At 42.9% G+C, this 21,183-nt stretch overlaps 1 protein-coding gene and 1 long non-coding RNA gene across 2 annotated transcripts; both read right to left on the reverse strand.

The window, feature by feature from the left end:
- Positions 1 to 10,451: 10,451 nt before the first annotated feature.
- LOC124657855 lies at positions 10,452 to 12,075 on the reverse strand. Its single transcript, XR_006988903.1, has 3 exons — positions 11,699 to 12,075; positions 11,374 to 11,539; positions 10,452 to 11,291 (listed from the first exon to the last, which is right to left on the reverse strand). It is a non-coding gene; the product is annotated as an uncharacterized LOC124657855 (long non-coding RNA).
- Positions 12,076 to 14,900: 2,825 nt separating this feature from the next.
- Positions 14,901 to 17,701, reverse strand: LOC124652627 (ETHYLENE INSENSITIVE 3-like 3 protein). Its single transcript, XM_047191669.1, has 3 exons — positions 17,441 to 17,701; positions 15,193 to 17,259; positions 14,901 to 15,118 (listed from the first exon to the last, which is right to left on the reverse strand). The coding sequence occupies exon 2, from the start codon at positions 17,022 to 17,024 to the stop codon at positions 15,198 to 15,200; it is 1,827 nt and encodes a 608-aa protein (XP_047047625.1). The 5' UTR covers positions 17,025 to 17,259; positions 17,441 to 17,701; the 3' UTR covers positions 14,901 to 15,118; positions 15,193 to 15,197.
- Between the last annotated feature and the right edge of the window lie 3,482 nt (positions 17,702 to 21,183).

Consider the following 21,183-nt stretch of genomic DNA (forward strand, 5'->3'; position numbering starts at 1 on the left):
AATACTTCCACAATACTCTCACAAAAGCCATGAAAAATAGCAGACATGCATCTTTGAAAAGTAGCAGGAGCATTACATAAACCAAAAGGCATACGCCTATAAGCATAAGTTCCATAGGGACAAGTAAAAGTGGTTTTCTCTTGATCTTTAGCTTTAACAACAATTTGTGAAAACCTGAATAACCATCAAGAAAGCAAAAATGAGTATTTTTAGATAACCTTTCTAGCATTTGATCAATAAATGGTAAAGGGTAATGATCTTTCTTAGTAACTTTATTAACTTTTCGATAATCAATGCACATTCTATACCCTACAACTACTCTTTGAGGTATGAGCTCATCATTATCATTAGGCACAACAGTCATTCCTCCTTTCTTAGGAACGCAATGCACAGGACTAACCCATCTACTATCAGCAATAGGATATATAATACCAGCTTCAAGAAGTCGTAATACCTCATTTCTTACCACATCCTTCATCTTAGGAATTAGACGACGCCGAGGTTCAACAACAGGCTTCGCATCATCTTCCATATTAATGGCGTGTTGGCAAATAGAGGGAGAAATCCCCTTCAAGTCATCAAGAGTATAGCCAATAGCACCTCGGTGTTTCTTCAATATTTGCAATAATCTTTCTTCTTCAAACTCGTAAGCTTAGAACTAATAATAACAGGATATATTTTCTTATCATCAATATGAGCATATTTAAGATTATCAGGCAAAGGCTTTAAATCAAAAACAGGATCTTCCTTTGGTGGCGGTGTTGTACCCAAGTCTTCCACCGGTAAATCATGCTTGAGAATAGGTTGGCGAAGAAAAATCTCCTCAAGCTCATCTCTTTCTTTCCTAAAAACTTCACTCTCGCTATCCTCCAAATGTTGCCGCAAAGGATTATTAGGAACAAGAACAATAGATGCACACTGCTCCATTTTAAAATCATTACTAGGCAAATCAGCTTTATAAGGAGTTTTGGTAAATTTAGAGAAGTTAAACTCATAAGATTCACCAGACAAATTTAGTCAAAATTTTCTCTTTCTTGCAATCTATAATAGCTCCACAAGTATTTAGAAAAGGTCTACCAAAAATGATAGGACAATAATCACTAGCAGCAGAACCAAGTACCAAAAAGTCAGCAGGATATTTAATCTTACCACATAGAACTTCCACATCTCGAACAATACCAATTGGAGAAATAGTTTCTCTATTAGCCAGCTGAATAACCACATCAATATCTTCAAGTTCACAAGAATCAATTTCGTGCATAATCTCCGTGTAAAGCTCATAAGGTATAGCACTAACACTTGCACCAATATCACATAAACCATAATAGCAATGATCACCAATTCTAACAGATAGCATAGGAACACTAGCTTGTTTGGGTTTATTAGGATGTGAAACAATATTAGAAGCATCTTCACAGAAAATAATATGACCATCCTCCACATTTTCAGATCACAAGATCTTTAACAATTGCAACAGCAGGTTCAACTTTTATTTGTTCTTCAGAGTTCTATAGGTTTCTTTTCACTTTTATGAACCGCACTATTTATAACAGAGTACTCTTTCATTTTAGCAGGAAAAGGAGTTTTTTCAATATAAGCTTCAGGAATAACACGATCAGCAGCTTCAACTACAACACACTTATTAATAGATGAATCAATTTTATCTTTATACGGTTCATGATACTTATCAAAATTCTTCTTAGGCAATTCATAATGAGAGGCAAAAGCTTTATAAAGGTTTGCAGCAACTTGAGAATCAAGACCATATGTAGCACTCATATTACGAAATGTATCAGTATCCATAAAAGCTTCAATGCATTTATAATCATAAATTATACCCGATTCTCTATCCTTGTCGTTCTCCCAACCTTCGGTATTTTCTTGGATCCGATCAAGAAGGTCCCTTTTAAACTCTTCTTTGTTGCGTGTAAATGATCCGGAACAAGAAGTATCCAAGCAAGGTCTTGTCTTGAAAAGAAAGTCTTGCATAGAAATTATCAATAATAACATTACCAGGAAGCTCATGAATGGGGCATTTGAGCATTAAAGACTTCAATCTCCCCCAAGCTTGGGCAATACTCTCTCCATCATGAGGCCGGAAATTATATATGCGGTTCCGATCTTTGTGAATTTCACTTGGAGGATAAAATTTGGAATAAAATAAAGGCACAATGTCCTCCCAATCAAGAGAATCACCATTCTTCAACAATTTATACCAATGCGCCGCTTTACCAGACAGCGATATAGAGAATAGTTTCTTCCTAACTTCATTCATAGCAATACCTGCACATTTGAATAACCCGCATAATTCATGCAAAAACAGTAAATGATCACCAGGATGGACAGTTCCATCCCCTTCATAGCGGTTATCCATAACATGTTCAATAATTTTCGTAGGTATTTTATATGGTATTACTTCCTCACCTGGCGCCTCATCCACTACCGTTGCAGTAGTAGTAGATTTCCCAAATAGAAATTGAAGAGAAGATCTCTCCATAATGACTTATAGCAGCAGGCAGTAAATAAAATCAGCACAAACAAGTAAAGGTTTTCCTTACCAATTCCACTTACCAATAGCGCTTCACTCCCCGGCAACGGCGCCAGAAAATAGTCTTGATGACCCACAAGTATAGGGGGTGTATCGTAGTATCTTCGATAAGTAAGAATGTCGATCCCAACGAGGAGCAGAAGGTGTTGACAGGCAGTTTTGATGAAGGATTCACTGTAAATGCTCACAAACAAGTATTCAGGGGGTTTTGATGTAACAGATGAATAAAGTACGAGTAAGTAAAATGCGAGAGAAATAATTGCAGCGAGTGGCCCAATCCTTTTTAGCACAAAGGACAAGCCGGTTTGTTTACTTATAATGACCAAACGTTCTCGAGGACACACGGGATTTTAGTCTAGTGCTTTCGCTACATACAGCTGATTAATCTTCATTGTTTTGATAAGTGTTGTGTGGGTGAACCTATGCTAATGTACCGCCCTTCCTAGGACTAATACATACTTGTGATTATACCCCTTGCAAGCATCCGCAACTACAAGAAAGTAATTAAGATAAATCTAACCACAGACCTTAAACTCCGAGATCCTGCGATCCCTCCCCGCATCGATATACCAACGGGGGTTTAGGTTTCGTCACTCCGGCAACCCCGCAATTGGCAAACGAGTACAAGATGCATTCCCCTAGGCCCATAAATGGTGAAGTGTCGTGTAGTCGACGTTCACACGACACCACTAGAAGAATAACACCACAACTTAAATATCATAACATTGAATATTACTCAACCATAATTCACTACTAGCATTTAGACTTCACCCATGTCCTCAAGAACTAAACGAACTACTCACGAGACATCATATGGAACATGATCAGAGGTGATATGATGATGAATAACAATCTGAACATAGACCTTGGTTCAATGGTTTCACTCAATAGCATCAACAACAAGTAGAAATCAGTATCGGGAGAGTTTCCCCTATCAAACAATCAAGATCAAACCCAAATTGCTACAGCGGTGACGATGTCCAGCGGTGGAGATGGTGGTGATGATGGTGGAGATGATGATGATGGTGATGGAGATGATGTCCAGCTCGATGGCGGTGACGATGGCGTCGATTTCCCCCTCCGGGAGGGAATTTCCCCGGCGGATTCCTGCCCGCCGGAGAGCTCTTTTCTCTCTGGTGTTCTCCGCCCCGCGAGGCGGCTGTAACCCTTCGTGAGGATTCCTCTCGTGGCTTAGGTCTTCGGGACGAAGGGTTTCGCGAAGAAAAGGAGGCGAAAGAGGCCGAGGGGGCTCCACACCACATGGTGGCGCGGCCGGGCCATGGGCCGCGCCACCCTATGGTGTGGGCCCACCCCGGGTCCAGCTGGCTCCCCCTTCCGGCTTCCTCCGTCATCCGGAAAAATAGGATTTTTGGTAAAACTTCCTTCCACAGCTTGATCTTCCGAAATATTGCATCCCGACGGTGCTTTTTCCAGCGAGAATCCCGGCTCCGGTGCTCGATCTCCAAATAATCATGAAACATGCAAAATAGATGAAATAACATAAATATTGTGTCCCAATATGAAATATATCAATGAATAACAGCAAATTATGATATAAAATAGTGATGCAAATTGGACGTATCACGCCGCCATGTGGTTTGGCCACCTCGTGGCCCCACTTCGTATGCTCTTCGGTCTTCTGGAAGGTTCGTGGCGAAATAGGCCCCTGGGTCTTCGTTTCGTCCAATTCCGAGAATATTTCGTTACTAGGATTTCTGAAACCAAAAACAGCGAGAAAACGGAACTGGCACTTCGGCATCTTGTTAATAGGTTAGTTCCAGAAAATGCACGAATATGACATAAAGTGTGCATAAAACATGTAGGTATCATCAATAATATGGCATAGAACATAAGAAATTATCGATACGTCGGAGACGTATCAGTCACTTTGTATTCATGTACTTTTCCTTTTGATGTTTATTATTCATTTCTGAATTGGTTTAATGTAATATAAATGAATATTTTAATGACAATGTATTATGTGTGTTGACCAATAAAGATCAAAGTTTCTCTATTGATCTATTTGTAACTTATTTATATTCTTTTATTGTTTGAATTTTATTTATATTACAATTTTGTTTGTAATATTCATTATCTTATTCAATGTGCATTGTTTTAGTTTGATTATCAATTCAAACTCATTTCAATTTCATATACTCAAATGTTTGTATCAATTCAATTGTTTCCCCTCTTTCAAAACCCTAATTCAAAAGTGGTCATGTCCAAATTTATCGCACTCTCGAAACCCTAACCCTAAATGGTGTCGAGAGAGAAACTTGATCCCTCGTAGGTTTTTATGCAAATAAGCGTGAAATGTTTCCCAGTTTTATGATGCAATACACAACCCATTTCTAATTCTACCCCTCGATCGTCTAGAAACCTCTGGTGTTACACTATCCTTCATCTATGATATTTCTTCATATGCGCGGTGGGAGGTAGTGTATGTGTCATCTTATTAATCTTTGTAGTCGCTACAATAGATAGTTCTCAATGGCGTATGGTTGAGTTCTTGAATTAACAGCAGGATACACCTTGAGTCCTTTGTGGATTGTTGTCTTTGTCTTCATCTTCACAACAACTAGATCATAGGAACGCAAGATGCTTGTTGCGCGTCTTGCGATCTTCGTTGAGAATAGCTTGTGCTTCAAGCTTATGTATGTTGTATGTCAACGTTGGTAAAGGCTACAACATATAGGCTTCATCATCACCATTTGGTTGCTTGTATATCAAGTGGATAGGTTGTGCTTCAGAATTCTTTACTTAGTGTTATTTTACACGTTGGCTTACAGCCGAATCTTCTCACAAATATCGGTTTGAGTGTTTGAAGCAAGAATATGGTTGTGCTTGGGAGTTCCTTGTGTATTGCTCTCCTTTAGAATATTTTTGTTATAGCAAGGAGCATTCAAAGACCCCAGTTAGGTGCTTGTTCATGAGGGTGATAAGTAGGTGCGCCTTGAATACTTCATGTGTTGTTGTCTTCAAACAACGTTATCACTACATCTAGTGGTTCTAACAAGTGTAGTTAAGTTGCTTGATGCTAGTGATAGTTGCATTTGTGAGAACCTCAAAGGTTGGTGTCATTTAGTGATAAACTTGGAGCTGAAAGTCCTCAAGGCGAATGGGTTCATTCTTGCATCGAGGTAAGTAATTAGATCATTTAGTTCTTCATGTAGTGTTCCGTCAACTATTATCCTAACAAGGTTTTCAGGTATATAGTCGCACTGGTTGAAAAAAACATGCTTAGATGATGTGCCATCAATTGTTACTAGTGATGGATGTGAAATACACCATATTTTCTCGCGGTTAAACCCTTAGCCAAGTCAAGAAATTGACTAAGTTTACCTCTCAACTTGCCACTAATGCGTAATCAATGTAAAGATGTGCAATCTCTTCTATTTTTGGATGTTGTGCAACAAATCACGTCATAATGACAAATGGACCTGCAATTACTGGAGAAAATTACATGAGGAGCATGGCAAAGTTGACTACACTTGGAAAGGCGGTTCCAAGAGCTTTAACGGGCCTCGGTACGGGCAAGCCCCGCCCATACCATCCGCCTGTACCATGCGCCATTGCGTTCCCGAGGTCAAACCCTATAAAAGTCGTGAAGGGACCAATGTTGAAAAGAGAGCCATTCGTCGCCAAACAGAGCCGTCATTCACCAGATCCTTCTGCACCACACCGAAGGACATCCATCACCATAGTTCATCCATCCCATCTCCCATCTCCTCCATAGCCATAGCCATCACCATTGTAATAGAGATCTCCTTGAGAATTGGCAACCATTGTAAGAATATTGTGATTTCAATCTAAGTATTTCGCTGATACGTTGCAAACGTATTTATAATTTTTGATGCTCCATGCTTGTTCTACACCAATTTCTATATGGTTTGTTTACACTTCATTGCACTTTTATACATTTTCTGAAACTAACCTATTGACAAGATATCACAGTGCCAGTTCCCTGTTTTCTGCTGTTTTGTATTTTAGAAAAGTTGTACATGAAATATTCTCGGAATTGAACGAAACAAAAGCCAAAGTTCCTATTTTACTGCAACGAAGACGGAGTCCGAAGGGGAGACGAAGAAGCACCATGAGGCGGCCACACCACCCCTTGGCACGGCCAGGGCCTGGGCCGCGCCAAGGCCTGGTGTGGGCCCTCGGGCACCCACCGACCTCACCCTTCCGCCTACTTATTCACTTGTTCCAGAAAAACCTAAATACCCAAGCCTCCATCGACAAAAAGTTCCGTCGCGGCCGCCATTGCCGATCCTAGCTCGGGAGGGTTCTAAAGCTCTTCCCGGCACCCTGCCGGAGAGGGAGATCATCACCAGAGGCCTCTACATCGCCATGCCCGCCTCCGAAGTGATGTGTGAGTAGTTCATCTCTGGACTACGGGTCCATAGAATTAGCTAGATGGTTATCTTCTCCAATTTATACTTCATGTTTAGATCTTGTGAGCTGCCTATCATGATCAAGATCACTTTATGTAATGCTACATGTTGTGTTTGTTGGGATCCAATGAATATTGAATACTATGGTTGAGATCGATTATATACTTGTCACATGTTATTTATGATCTTGCATGCTCTCCGTTGCTAGTAGATGCTCTGGCCAAGTATATGCGTGTAACTCTAAGAGGGAGTATTTATGCTCGATAGTGGGTTCTTGCCTCTGGTAATCTGGAAGAGTGACAATAACTTCTAAGGTTGTAGATGTGATGTTGCAACTAGGGAGAAAACAACAGTGCTTTGTCTAACGATAATTCTATTGTTTACTTTACACACATTGCTTAATACGATAATCTGTTGCTTGCAACTTAATACTGAAAGGGGTGCAGACGCTAACTGGAAGGTGGATTATTAGTCATAGATGTAGTTGGATTACGTTCTATGTATTATGTTATAATGCCCAAATGAATTTCATATTAATCATCTTGTCATGTATGGTCTTTATTCTGTCAATTGTCCAGCTGTAATTTGTTCACTCAGCATGTTTATCTTTATGGAGAGACACCTCTAGTGAACTGTGGACCCCGGTCCTTTTTTTACACTGATAAATTCATCTACTTCAAACACATGTTCTGTTTACTTACTGCAAACACTGTTCTATTTAATTTCACTACAAACAAACATCTCTTTCCACACTATACGGCAAATCCTTTGTTTTCAGCAAACCGGTGAGATTGACAACCTCACTATAAGTTGGGGCAAAGTATTTTGGTTGTGTTGTGTGCAGGTTCCATGTTGTTGCTGACGCTGGTAGTGCGTCCTGCCAAAAGTCAGCTAGCAAAATTATTTAGTAGCATCTTTGGATTCGAGAGGGCAGTTATGCAAAATCCGATAAAAAATCCCCCAATCTTCCTGCTCCTAGACCCTATTTTGCTCTGGCTTTTAGGTTAGATTCAATCTTATTTTCTTTCAATCTTTCTCACCGTGTCTATTTCCCCGCTTCTTTTCCAAACTAGTAAAATGGAATCATTTCAAAAGGACGTCTAGAAAATAAGGCTAACCCAATTCGCCTCTCCAAAACAAAAAAATTTGGAAAAATATAAATGCTAGCCTTCAGAAGTCACTCCTTTCTCTTACTGGTCGATTAAACCTTGGTTTCTTACTGGGGAAAACTTGCTACTTTGCTCATCATACCTTCCTCTTGGGGTTCCCCAACGGTGTGCAATCTACGCAACATCATTTGCACAATGATTTCTATCTTTTTATTTGATCTTCATATTATGTGTGAGTAGTCCTCACAGGCTGTGGGTTGGGGTGAATCCTCGCAGCGTTTATGTGCATCTAATCTTATGTTATGTGTAAGGATTGAATGGGAGTTTTTCAATCTTGTATCTTTGTCTCTTTGCCTCGTCTTGATGATCTGCAGGTACCCATATCATTCGAGTCGATCAAGGGAAGATGTGGGATGAGTGGAGAACGGCGTGCTATCGCGAAACCTCAGTGACAGAAAAGGGAAAGTAATGGTACATGTTTAGTGATTCATTCGGATCATAGCACAATCATCTAGCTTAAGGCTTTGGTTTGTATTCATTGACTTAATAACTGTTGTTGCTTGCGGGTGTAAGGACAGTGGTTGGACCATTAGGCTCTTGTCACCTCTGGCTTTAGGGGGCAAGAGTATTTACGGATGTGCTACTTACAAATCTTATCTCTATTTTATTTTTTACACATATGAGCTTCAATTATATATGTATGCATAGCTGTAGGTGTAACCTTAACCCTGGCCTATCTCCATCATTGAACACAACCCCCTTAAAAGTAAATTAGATAGGTCCAGTAAACTGAAGATAAATTACACTACCAAGTCTTGTAGACGTTTACTTCACACCATTTAGCAGTGCTTCCCAAGGTTCGATTAAGCCTAGGTCTTCTAGGGAAAAAGCTTAGCATACTACAATATGTAATCCGGATCGAAGGTATCAACTGGAAAAGTCTTCTTGTCAACCGGCTGATACATCAGCTGGTTTGATTACACAAGCCATCTCCCTTGTGTCATCTCTCTCCCTTCGCATCTCCGTCGGAACTCCTCCACCGGCGCTGGCCGCTGATCCGCCACCGGTAGTCACCGCCCTGGTCGTTCGCGCAAGCCAAGCTACTACTGATGCCTCTCTTCTGCACGAGGCGATTGTGGTGCGCTACTCTGTCGCTCCTCCATGCGAGCTTGTCGCCACCGCTGCTCCTCCCCATGTGCGGCACCCAGCGGCTTCTTCTCCCCAACTCGTCATCTCCCTCCTTCTGGTAGCCGTTGCTATGCCATGAATGTCTAGGAAGGAAACTTAAATCTAGACTTGTCTGCTCTCCGACATCAGAAAAGTTAGGGGACCAAGGTGGATGGGTCGACGGTTGTCAAATCCGGTGACCATGAGTCTCCGGTGTCCTCGGTGATGGAGAGTTTGGTGCCTCCATTGTTGATGGCGGAGGTAAGTAATTTTTAGGGATATTTCTTGGCACCTAAATGTCGACTTGTATAAGATGACACCCCACAAGTGGATTACTTAGAGGTTCACTCGATGTGACTACGACGTACCTCCGGCATAGAGGATTTGTAGTTGGTGAGCTCGAAGCGGCCATGGTAGTGCCTCCATGGTTGTTGGGGAAGGTCAAGTTTTGGGAAATTTTATCGATGCTACATAGGGTGTTGCGATCTGCTACATGTGTGCACAACTTTTGTTGTGTAAGTATGGGCAAGGTGGTACAATGATTCTTATTCGTATGTTAGAGAGGATTGCACCAATGTTATGTACGTGTTTCTGTAATGTTGGATAAGTTAGATAAAAACATTTAGCGTATTGCAAAGAAATGTAGCAAAACGATGTCGCATTTTTCAGAACTTCTACATACACACACATTCAGGATTTTTTTGCAGCATTGATAAAATAAAAATTGCAGCTTAACGGGCTGTAGCTTGTCGCCCCTCTTTCCCTGTTGATGGATTTGTCATTCACACAGTAATAATTCAATGATTTTGAGTTAATCCGGATGCATAAATTTCAGGAAATACTGATAAAGCTCCTTAGTACTACAATAATTCAATAGACGGATGCGGTGCATTTATCAATTTCATTTCATACCTTTCCAAATTATTAGAGGTCCACGTAGCAATAGAAGACGGTATCTTGAGAATTAATACAGCAGGTATGCACCCCGATGGTTCGGGCGAGGACGCGCGCAAGATAATTGCGAAATGAATTGCTAGACGACCGCTCCTTCTGACTTTGATCAACGTAAGTCAGCATGACACAAGAAGAAGTAAAAAAGGCAGCGACGTCACGGGGAGGAAGAACTGAAGAAGGCCACATGTAAAACGGTGCGGGTACTTGAGCTTGACTGATGGAGCTCGGGCGACGACAAGAACCGCCCCTCCCTCCCGCGTGGCTCTCTGGCTGGCCATGCCAATGCCATGGTCCAAATTTGAGAACCGCGCCTCAGAGATTCTGGCAGGATGAGAAGAAATGCTCCTGTTATTTGCCGCTCTCGAGGCACGTACGCCTCCCGAAACCATCAGTCTGCTGGTAGAATGGACGCACCCCCATGATACGTGGACGCAACCTCAGTATCATTCATATCGCTAGCTCCCCCATCGCTGGCCATGCCATGGTCCAAATTCGATTTCCATTTTTTTTAACATCTCAAAACAGGAGGCTTTACTGACATGGAGGAACGGTCATTACATTCGTTCTTTGGACCTGGGCCCAATTATTAGAGCTTGGCACGGAGCGATCAGGGTCGATCAGAAGTCCAGAACGGGGTCAATTCTCTGAAGAATTCAGTCAGTCAGTGCGTGCGTATGGCACATCTTGGCACCGGCGATCTCGAGATGCTAGCCATAGCCAGCCTTCTCGTTCTGTTATTCCATAAACAATTCTCCGGCTGATGCAGAAGAGATGGTCCTCCTACGAGGACTTTGAACCGATCGCTGGCTGCTGCTCATGTCAGCCGGAGACTTGCGTCTACGCGGCAACACGCGCGATCACACAAGCCAGCCGTCGAGTGTTGCCTGATGCTGAGGGAGCACACACGTACCGATCGTCAGCCGTCAATCTTACCCTTTTCTGTTCCAGGGAGTTTCAGAGTCAAGAACAGTGTTGTCACCCATGTTCTGCCAGATTAGAGAAAGCCATGAGAACAGATGAAACGATCCAATGGAATGTAGAGCGGTAGAATTCCACACATTACTTCTTCACCTGACGTGAGATGAAGAAAGCGTTTCAAGCCTTGGCCTGGCTGAGTGGCTGTTCAAACAAAACAAAATACCATGAATAGGTGTACTAGTAGGTGCCAATATTGCATCATCGCCACTGCCAAGCGACTCACCTCGATATGAGCAGAGATGCCCTTGTCTCGCTGGAGGCGAAAAGGCTCTGAATCAAAGGATTTGACGCTACCTAGCTAGCTTCTCTCCATGCTCCACCTTTTGTGCTGTTCCTCCGGTCTGTAGTGTCCCAGTCTCTCTCTACCCACATCACATCCTTGGGTCAACCTGTTCTCCAAAAGAACGGGCCAAAAACGAGAGCGATGAGCTTCTAAATAAAACAAGAGAGAGAGGTGCATGTATCTACAGCTAAAAAGCATTCTACGGTAGAGGTCAAACTGTCACATGACATGACATCCTCTTCACAACTTGATATTCTATACTTACCAAGAGCTTTTCACCGACCCAGTCGCTCCGAGTTCTGACCTCTGACCGCTTGATGCTCCAGAGCGGGTCGCAGAGGCTTGGCATGTGATACAGACGCAGGCTGGAGTTGCTGCACAGGGATCAGGATTCTTGGGGACCCCCACCACAATTGTTGGCTCCTCACACTGTACACAAGAAGCTCAGATCAGCAACTCCCAGGCCAAGAGCCATGCAAGAAAAATGAAGAGAACGGGCAATGGGATGCTCATACAAAAACATACCAGACTGATCATTGAAGATCACCAAATCAAATAATACAAGTGAAACACATATTAGCAAACACAGACCTGCTCCTCAATGGTCAGATGGACCTGTTATGAACAGATCCGCTGATTTAACAGGCACCACAAGATTCACAAATAACATACTGCCTCATATGTCAATCTAATACTACTTCATAACTTCGAATTTCAGAGAGTAACTATCAGACTGATTGAAAAGGAAAAACAAGGCCATGAACACATAAAAATCTATTATGAAAGTCAACGTGACATTGTCTTCTAAGAGGAGATGTTAACAGTTTGAATTGAGCACTAAACTTCAGCGGCAAAGAGAGCAGCATGTTTCTTGATTTGACTTTGCTTACCTATATATAACATACCAAACGATATAACAACTGCAGACTGCTACTGCATATATCAAAATCTTTCTTTGCAAAATACACCTACTCCGTACTTAAATGTCCATATTTTAGTACATGTCGCAATCAAAATTGTTAGCAAAACGTTTCTCTTAGCCTTGGACTGAAACATGTCAGACTTGAAAAACAAGAAGAACAGATATGGTCCAGTTCACAAGCTTAATGTTGAATTAGGTGTATCAATAAACCACCAAAAAGTTCAGTGCCACTGATTTGACTAAGACAATACGGGAACAATGTATCCAGAGTTCCAGACAATTTCAAAAATTATTTTTAGTGGCAACTGTTAACAAACACAAAGCACTAGTCAATTGAGTGGATGACTGGAAGCAAAGAGAAGAAGCTGAAGGGGTCATATCTACACAATATGAATCTGAGTGACATGTATCTATTTCTAACCAGGCAATCGAGATGATAGGTAGTGTAATACATGGGAAATTCGCTAGTAGAATACTGCACAGGTGTTGGTCGCTAGCATTTTCAATTTTTTGGTAGCTGTAGTAAACTACTACCAATCGAGATTGAAAAGGAAAAATTGCTTTTACCAGTCTGTTTTTGATAATTATATGTATAATTGACATAGCTGATGGATCACTTCCACTAAGTATACAACTAGAAGGGTGAACTCCGTTGTCTGTCGTAGATAGTGTTACTAAGACAATGATTCTATATATCTTAATTTTGCAACTGTCAATCAGTTTAGTCACCCAGTCAGGCATCAACTACAGTACACAGAAACTTACAAATTGAAAGAATTGGATGCCTCACTTTTTTTTCCTTCGGTTGTACTCCCTTCGTTCCAAATTAACTGGCTCAGCTTTGTCTAGATATGCATGTATATACACACTAAAACGTGTCTAGATACATGCATATCTAAACGAAGTTGAGTCAATTAATTTGGAACGGAGGGATTAACTCATAAGGCAGTGGAGAAACTTCCGTATAACACAGCGAAGTGTATCATTAACAGACCATACATATTTTTGGAATAACAGGTGGGGTATATAATCTACAGCTTGCAGAATGCAGACATGAATATATATATTCATCACAGCTCTATCAATGATAAAAGTGGTCAGGAACTTGCAAAATGATCAATGCGCCCATAGTTCTATCATTGATACCAATGGTCAGCAGATTTGAAAATAAGAGACAGCCCATTATCGAAGCAGAATTGGATGACGCAATACATGGCTCCTTAAAAAGAAAAACCATATTACTCGCAAAAAAAAAACATATTGGAGCTTACTTCTTTCAGTCAGGAGTATATCAATGATGAAATCAAGCTGGGTGATGAGCCAGCAGCCAAGCAAATTAGCTAGAACGCTGACATCAAAAGAAATAACCACATTGCAACAAGCAAACTAGAATCCACATACTTAATGGCACTTGGGCAGAGTTCTTCAGTGTAAGCATATTTGACATATACTGCGATGATCAGCATCAATAAAGTTAAAACTCGAACAATTGCACTTCAGTAACAAAGCATCAGTTCAGCCAATGTTAGTCATAAAATGATGGGTCTCTTGGTCTAATTCAGGTAAGATAACACCTGAATTCAGCTGAAGATATTATAAGTAGCATATTTTAAGGTACAAATCATGGCGCAGAAGAGTTTGGCATTAGTTGTTCTTTGTATATTTTCGGTGTACCACAGTCTGCAAGCATAAGAGAGGTGAAACTGTTCCAGGGTCCAATACCGAGTATAAAGGAAAAAAATGCTTTTGTATTGCCATGTGGGACGGTCTGCACCGTAATGTGTTCAGCACTGGATACAAGACAATGCCTAGATAAATAGCATGAGCCCCTTTATTAGGGAAATCACGAGCTTTATTAAGTTAAAACACCAGAGTTACAATCAGCACCTAGGCTGTGAACTAGAAGGTGAGGAATCTTATACAGTACTGAAATATCATCTTGATAAATAAACTACTCAGAAGATCTGTGGGATTTGGTGATCTTTATGATATAGAAGTGAAGGAGTCTAGAGCATACCCATATAGAGACTCCAGAAGGCAATAACTCCAACTCTCCAAGGCTATTCAACATATGGAAAGCTTTTCTTGAAGAGAGTAATCAGAATGGCGAACAAATTTTCACGAAACCTAGAACTAACGCCATTAATCATACCAGAAGTTGAGTACCAAGTACCAACAGCCTACATATAGTACAGCTATACCCATATTGCCATATATGCAGATGCCAAATAGCAACATGACATAATAGGCTACTGATACTGTGATAGTGTTGCTCACAATCTAGTAATAACCCTCATTGTTGCCTGTTGGTGCTACACTTCTGAAAATTTATCTAGACCGTGACGTCATTTTGCAAATTTGCCTTACTGTATGATAAAGGTTTCACTGTGCAACTACCAACACATCAATGAAATTAGTTTTGCGACATGCAAAGATAAGAGACAGAGTGGTTTCCTCAATTGATGATTTTTTATTTCTTGATTGCAAATACAATGTTGAACTCTCAATGTTTCTATAGGAAGCAAAAGGGGAGAGGATGAGAACATGCAGGAGAACATGGCATTCATATCTCACAGATTCCAAAATTACAAAGAACTATCCATTTCTTTCACTATATATTTCTCCAGGAATATTTACTATTCCAAACCTAAACCATGTACAGATGGTATCAAATGACAAGTTTAGCCTTCCATACTCAAGTTAAGCTGGTAATCCCGGTGAGACAAAAATGGGTGACAGAAAAGCATCAGAGCGCTTCCTAACCTGGAAATGAAAAGGAAAGATAATGTTAAAGAGGGATAAGCTGAAGAAAAATGATGGATATGCGATGAAATTACCTATGTTATGTTCCCAGGTATTCCATTAGATCCTCGTCACGCAGCAGATCATCAATATCTGGGATGGGACTGTTCATGCTGATATAGTCCAAAGGCAAACCCTCAAAGGAACTGCCAACAAACCTATCTTGCTCGCTGTAAAACGGGAAATCTGCGAGGTGTTGCATAGGGACAGAAGTTGGATTTCCACCACCAGTTACATGATCAATATAAGGACTGTTGTCACCTGGTGCCCTGATACCCATGGGAACCACATGATGATCCATCATAGCTACTGGCAGTGATTGTTTCGGAGGTGAAGTCTGATAACTACTGGGCAAATTATTAATATCAGAATCAGGGTCCAGTGGAAAGGGATTTCCAGACTCTGATCTGGAACTACCTTCGTGAGGTAAAGGATGTCCTCCCATGTACATGCTTACAGGAGTAGCATTCACAGCTTGGGCTCTATCAAAACGATCAAATCTACTAACCCCAGAACCAGGAAGATAGGCATGCCCTTGAGCAACTCCTGTGTGTTGTAAAGCTTCACTTGTAATGACCACCTGATTGAAGCTAATCTGGTTGGCCATGCCTGGAGCTTCTATTTGGTGCAGTCGGTTCATATCAGGAATCAGATTTCTTGAATTTTCGGGTGCACCATCAGTTCCGTGTACCTGCTGCTCAATAGCAACGATACTGCGACGTGCTCTTTTTCTCTTTGGTTGTTCTTTTGTCCCTGCCTTAGGACGAACAGCCTGATTAGGATGTTTAGCGTTCGGCCTTTCTCTGTCTTCCCTTGAGGCATTCTCATCGCTGGATTGTGCAGCTGGAGGAAGACCCTGCTCATCATCTTTAGATGATGTAGAAAGAGGTGCCTCCTCAAAACCAACAACATCATACTCATTACTGCTGCTATGTGTGTTCCCCGTTTCATTTCTGTCCTCTCGAGCACTGTGGTAAGTAATCTCCAAGACACCATTGTCGATGCTGCGAACAAGCCTTTCCTCCCTCTGTAGGACTCCCAGCCAAATCAGGCTCTCCTTCGCAGTCATTTTATCCTGCAAACACTTGGATTTGCGCACATGATTTCTGATCTTATCAAAGTTTGGTGACATGTGCTTGATAACACACGTAAGCACGCCAACCTTCCAAACCTTCTTAAGATCATGAGGCTTTTTGTACGGAGCGAGTTCTCCCCTCGGAAGGCCCAAGGAAACCCACCATTCCTCATTCCCCGCAGGCCACCACGGGGGCGGGGTGCCCTTCTCCAGCGGGAACTTGCGCTGCGGCGGGTCACAGTGCTGCATCAACGACGAAAGCAGCGAGCCCAGAGTGGCGTCCTGGAGATCCATGAGGCTGTGCTCGTTCCTGACCACGCTGCTCAGAGCGTCCGCGGCCACCAAGTTCTCCTCTTCGTACTTGGCGATCGCCGCCGGCCCATTCTTGTCGAACCTCACCTTCTCCTTCCACCAAGCCCTGATGTTGTCCGACGCGCCGCTCACGGGCTTCCCCTTGTCGGGGATGATCCCGTAGACGAAGCCGCGGGCGTTGCACACCTCCATGAGCTTGAGCATGTACTTGAGGATCCCGTCGTGCGCCCTCGACATCTTCTTGCGCATGGCCTGGTCAGATATCTGCTTGGGCTTGGACTTGTCGAGCTCGGCCTGCGCCAGCGCCAGCCTCTGCTGCCGCTCCTTGATCCTCCGGAGCCTGACCCTGTCCTTCCACATCCGCCGCGCCAGCTCCTCCGGCTCGATCTCCTCGTCGCTGACATCGTTCTCGGTGATGCCGTCGTGCTCGAAGTCCGACGTGTCGCCCAGCTCCGTGGCGAGGATAGCGAGCTGGTCCATCAGAGCAACCACTGGATTGATATCGAAATGAATGTACAAGAGGGGTTTGGTGACCCCGGTCACGTCCAACCCGCTGAGCCTCTCCTGGTCAACTGGTCTGAGCCAACAAGGGAGCCGACCATCACAGCAGCCTGCACGCCACCATTGTTTTTTGGGAGAAATATGCTGAACCGCGCCTGGGAAAAGTCCTGCGGATTCAGCTCGGATCCACCCTGCGCGCTGACGAAGAGGGGACCTAATCAGAGCACGAACAGATGGATTACCAAACAGCAAACAAATCCCGCAACCAACCGAACGGAAGTACGGAAACGATTTCGGTTTTGGCTGCGCACTACGGCGTGGATGCAAGGATCCTCCAGACAAAAACGAAACGAACTCCCAGACCAACCCAATCAATCAGGCTAGGGTTTCCTTACCGCAAAAAGTAGGCGCGGGAGAAGGAGGAGAATCCAATCCACGGCCGACAGCGCAGCACCGGCAGCCCTGGCTCGTCGTGTCCCGTCGCCGCCGGCGCGCCCAGTTGCGAGGGCGGGGAATGGGGGCGGATTCGGGCTGGGAGGAATCAGCGGAGGAGGAAGAAAGACGGGGAGATTTCCGAGCTCTGTTCTTCGGTTTTTCCTTAACTTTTTTTTCCTTTGTTCGAAAATGGAAAGTGGAAAAAGGGTGGAAAGGAAACACAGGGGAAGGAACGCGAGACGAGACCTCCGCTCGTGTGTTTTCACGGATCTACTGCTCCGAATCGCTTTGTGAACAAGGAATGGCAGAAAATGATTATTTCCCTCTTCTCAAAATAAACGAATCAACTCATACATGTAGATATTTAAATACGATTTAGACATATTCCTATCCAGAAAAGGCTGAGTCATCTTTACCTACTACTAATAAAGGAAGTAAGGTTTTTCCCCAATTTTTTCGTTCGTTTTATTAGTACCCTTATTAGCCAGTCAAAATTACTTGTATTGCCACCGCTAAAACAAATCCGAAACGTTTTTCCGTAGCAATCTATCTCTCTATTCGTTTTTCACGTAGCGATCTAATTCTCTTTACGAGTTCGAGCGTACTGAGCCGCGTAGGAATAATCAATCATGGGCCTCAAGCCCCTCCTAAACACCGTCCAGTTAAAAGTAGATGCAGCGACCAGACGCCCAGATATCTTTCGTAGTACCAAATAGTCCCACCTCGGTCAATTATAGGGACTCCGGCTGGTTTATATAGCTCAATTTTCCTGATATCAACAAGCTGCCTCACTAAGATCGGGTAGAAAGGAAATTAACTCCTAATAATGAGCCAATGGGAGAGAAGAGTGGGTAATGGCAGTGGCTAATGATGGGAGCAACAGACGGCGATTCAGATGTGAGGAAGACTCATACGTGGGCAGGAGCAGCCAACGCTGCAGACGATCGAGGCATGGAGGGGAAGGGGCGGCGCTAGAGAAGAGGCTCGTGAGGCATGGAGGAAGGGACGGTTCTAGCAAAGCTAGAGAAGAGGCCAACAAGATGGGGAGGGGTTGGAGCGAGCGAACGAAGCAGACCCGGGGAAAGGAATTACCGATAGTGCCGGTGACAAGGTATCAACTTGTCAATGCCTACGAATTGTAGACTAGGGTTTAGTTGGAAGTAGAGGGCAAGTAGATCTCGAAGGTTCAGCCGAAAAAGTACTCGACTGCTAGAAAATTAGGGTTGTATTGACAATAAAATCGATCATCTCTTTTTCCCTCGACTCCCCCTTACATAGGAGGCAGAGCCGAGGGTTTCGTGATTTACAAGTTACAAAGTCCGGGAGACTCTTTGAATTCGTCCCGTAATCGTTACAAATCATTATTCCTATTACAACTCTATCTTTCCAAACTATCTCTTAATTGGGCTTCCGAGCTTCCCAAACATCGGGTCGTGGGCCTTCAGTAAATCCCGTGTACCATCTTCGACAGACCCATTGGGGATGCCTATGTCAGTAGCCCCCAAGATTTTTCTTGAATCGAAGAATCATGGAAAATCTCCATCTTTACAATTATCATATGATTTCTTCGAGTCATTACATAACTTTCATAAAGCAATCGTATATTGTACAGGGATAACAGTAATTGGGGCTCGTTCATCTGACGGATCAGGTACCAGTTAACTGCTCTCGTGGCAATCTCGCAAAAACCTACTTCAAGATCACGTCCTTGGACATGATCTCAGGATACTGACGTAATTCGACATGTGCCGCTTAAGGTCTTACCAGATGTTGAATTCCAGTTATGTTTTATCGAGTACCTAACGCGTCCGTTAGGATTTTTCTTTGCATTTATTGATACGGAAAAAGTAACAAAACGCATTCAGAGGCGGTGCTACGCTGCACAGGACGAATCCCGGGGTCTTACCTTCGCAAAGTTCTGCGGCATTCAGAGATTAAATCGCGATTGGGGTGCTCTGAGAATATACTGTCGAGTGCCATTTTCGGCTGCTGGAATAGCACATTTATCTGAGTCAATTGATGACTTATATTGTTTATCTTGTCCTCCCGATGGGAGTATTGTGAGAACCGGAACTTAACTTTCCGACCCTCCTGTGTTACTCGTCAATCCCAAGATCAATGTTGACGACACAGCGAAATGTATATCATTACAGATGTACAAAAGTAATTATTACAAAGTTTGAATAGCCACATAGTGTGACATTCATTACAATCAGAAAGCACAGCGGATAAATAAAACGCGAAGTGACTCCATCTCAGCCACAGGCGATTGATGTAGTCCACGAGGCCTCACTCTTCAATATCGTTGTAGTAGTTGTAGTCTTCCTTGTCTTTGTAGTACTCTGAATATCAACAAAAGTTTTGCCATGAGTACATTTCGTACTCAACATGCCCCCTCGATGCAAGACCTAATATATCTACATGAGGCTTCAAAGGAAGGTTGTAGGTTCTTTTGCATAAAAGCCAATTTTATTTGCAATATATATTTGATAAAAGCAGTTTTAGACGAAAACATGTTTTATAATGAGTGTAATATTTCTCATCAATGTGGTTGTCCTCGACAACTCACGTATTCCATAGGATTCGGATTCCAGGGAAAGAAGGAAAGGAGAGGAAGAGGCAAAGAGGGAAATAGCAAGACAGGTTCCTGTATGTCAAGAAGGATTCATGTGTCGTCCATGACCGTGGACACGGCTATTCGAATAGTTTTAACTCTGCGAGAGGTTGTACACTTTGCCCACACGACACAACCCCGTCTTGTTGCCCACCAGCCGTCGCTGATTTAATACACACCAATTGGTGTACCGGCAGAGGGATTGTGACAAGGTCTTTTAGCTAGATCCCCCAAAGATGTGACATGCCCACCGGGTCTGGCGCACGGTATTGAGAGTACGTCCCCAAACCGGTCCCCCCATCTGTGCCGAAGGTTCTCCCGTAGGCAGCCACCTTATCTGCGGTACGGCGACATCAACACCTAAGGCTGACTAACTTACTTAACCAGGCCGGTGCCCATATAGCATGTGGTTGTACGGTTGTCACAATCTTCAAATCCAAGACTTTTAGGACCTTTAAGCGGCACGAACGACGGATTGCTCCCTCCAACTTGTGAAGGGCAGCCAATCGCTCCTTCAACATTTGATTCAGCTATCGCCCGCGCCATATTTAGATGGTAAGTTTCACCCAGAGTAGAAGAGAGAGAGTAGAGGAAGCAACAACGGCTAATCAGCCTAGCTCAACGAGCTCAACAACTTTCAAAAGGGTATGTTTGACCCGAAGGTCGATCAATTCCTCCAAAGAGGCCATAGGAAGTATCCTAAAGATTATTTAGCATGGCTAAGCAACTCTACTCTATCAGGATTACTATATAATCTCTACTCGGGGTATCAAGTAAAAGGCGACAAGCGAATCATGGTTGGTGTGTCAATCGACACGCTAGCTACTTGGAATAAAATAGCATATATATTTGTAAAACATAAAATAGCATGCGGTTTGTAAAGCCGGGATAAAATATGATGAGAGGGCATGCCTTCGTTGATGAGTCCTTCGTCTTTCTCAATAACCTGATTATGTCCACATCCAACCTCGCCACTCCCTACTCGTCGTAACGGTAGCAAATAGCAACCAAATAAATACCAAAACAAAAATCACCAAAAGCGAATGAAATACAAATAAGAATGAATTGGTGGATAGGTGTCGAATAGGG

The sequence above is a fragment of the Lolium rigidum genome, chromosome 5 (assembly GCF_022539505.1).
Source record: "Lolium rigidum isolate FL_2022 chromosome 5, APGP_CSIRO_Lrig_0.1, whole genome shotgun sequence".
NCBI classification, from domain to species: domain Eukaryota; kingdom Viridiplantae; phylum Streptophyta; class Magnoliopsida; order Poales; family Poaceae; genus Lolium; species Lolium rigidum.